This window comes from Eimeria tenella, genomic scaffold (assembly GCF_000499545.2).
Source record: "Eimeria tenella Houghton genomic scaffold, Eth_scaff2055, whole genome shotgun sequence".
NCBI lineage: Eukaryota > Apicomplexa > Conoidasida > Eucoccidiorida > Eimeriidae > Eimeria > Eimeria tenella.
This window is the reverse complement of record NW_013541899.1, coordinates 4,104-4,321: the sequence shown is the minus strand read 5'-3', so window position 1 is coordinate 4,321 and position 218 is coordinate 4,104. Positions and strand designations below refer to the sequence as shown.

Here is a 218-nt window from a genome sequence, read left to right as displayed (position 1 = left end):
CACAAGCATACAGCAGCAGCAGCAGCAGCAGCAGTAGCAGCAGCAGCAGCAATGTATCAACTTCAACACCTGATAAAGCAGCAGCACTGCGAGAAAAAATGGGAATAGAGCTGCTGGACATGAGCTCTAAGACAGCAGCTGTTCCGGCCTTTATGGCCAACTGGTCGCCAGAAGTACGTGCTGCTGCTGCTGTTGCTGCTGTTGCTGCTGTTGCTGCT

At 52.8% G+C, this 218-nt stretch overlaps 1 protein-coding gene across 1 annotated transcript in view; it reads left to right on the top strand.

Moving 5' to 3' along the window:
• Positions 1-98: 98 nt before the first annotated feature.
• The window catches only part of ETH_00040675 (uncharacterized protein), a gene marked incomplete at both ends in the record, with an annotated part of 2,060 nt that continues 1,940 nt past the window's right edge, over positions 99-218 (top strand). The window contains one exon of the mRNA XM_013374455.1: positions 99-173. Coding sequence (XP_013229909.1) covers positions 99-173 — 75 coding nt within the window. The remainder of the gene's footprint in view (positions 174-218) is intronic.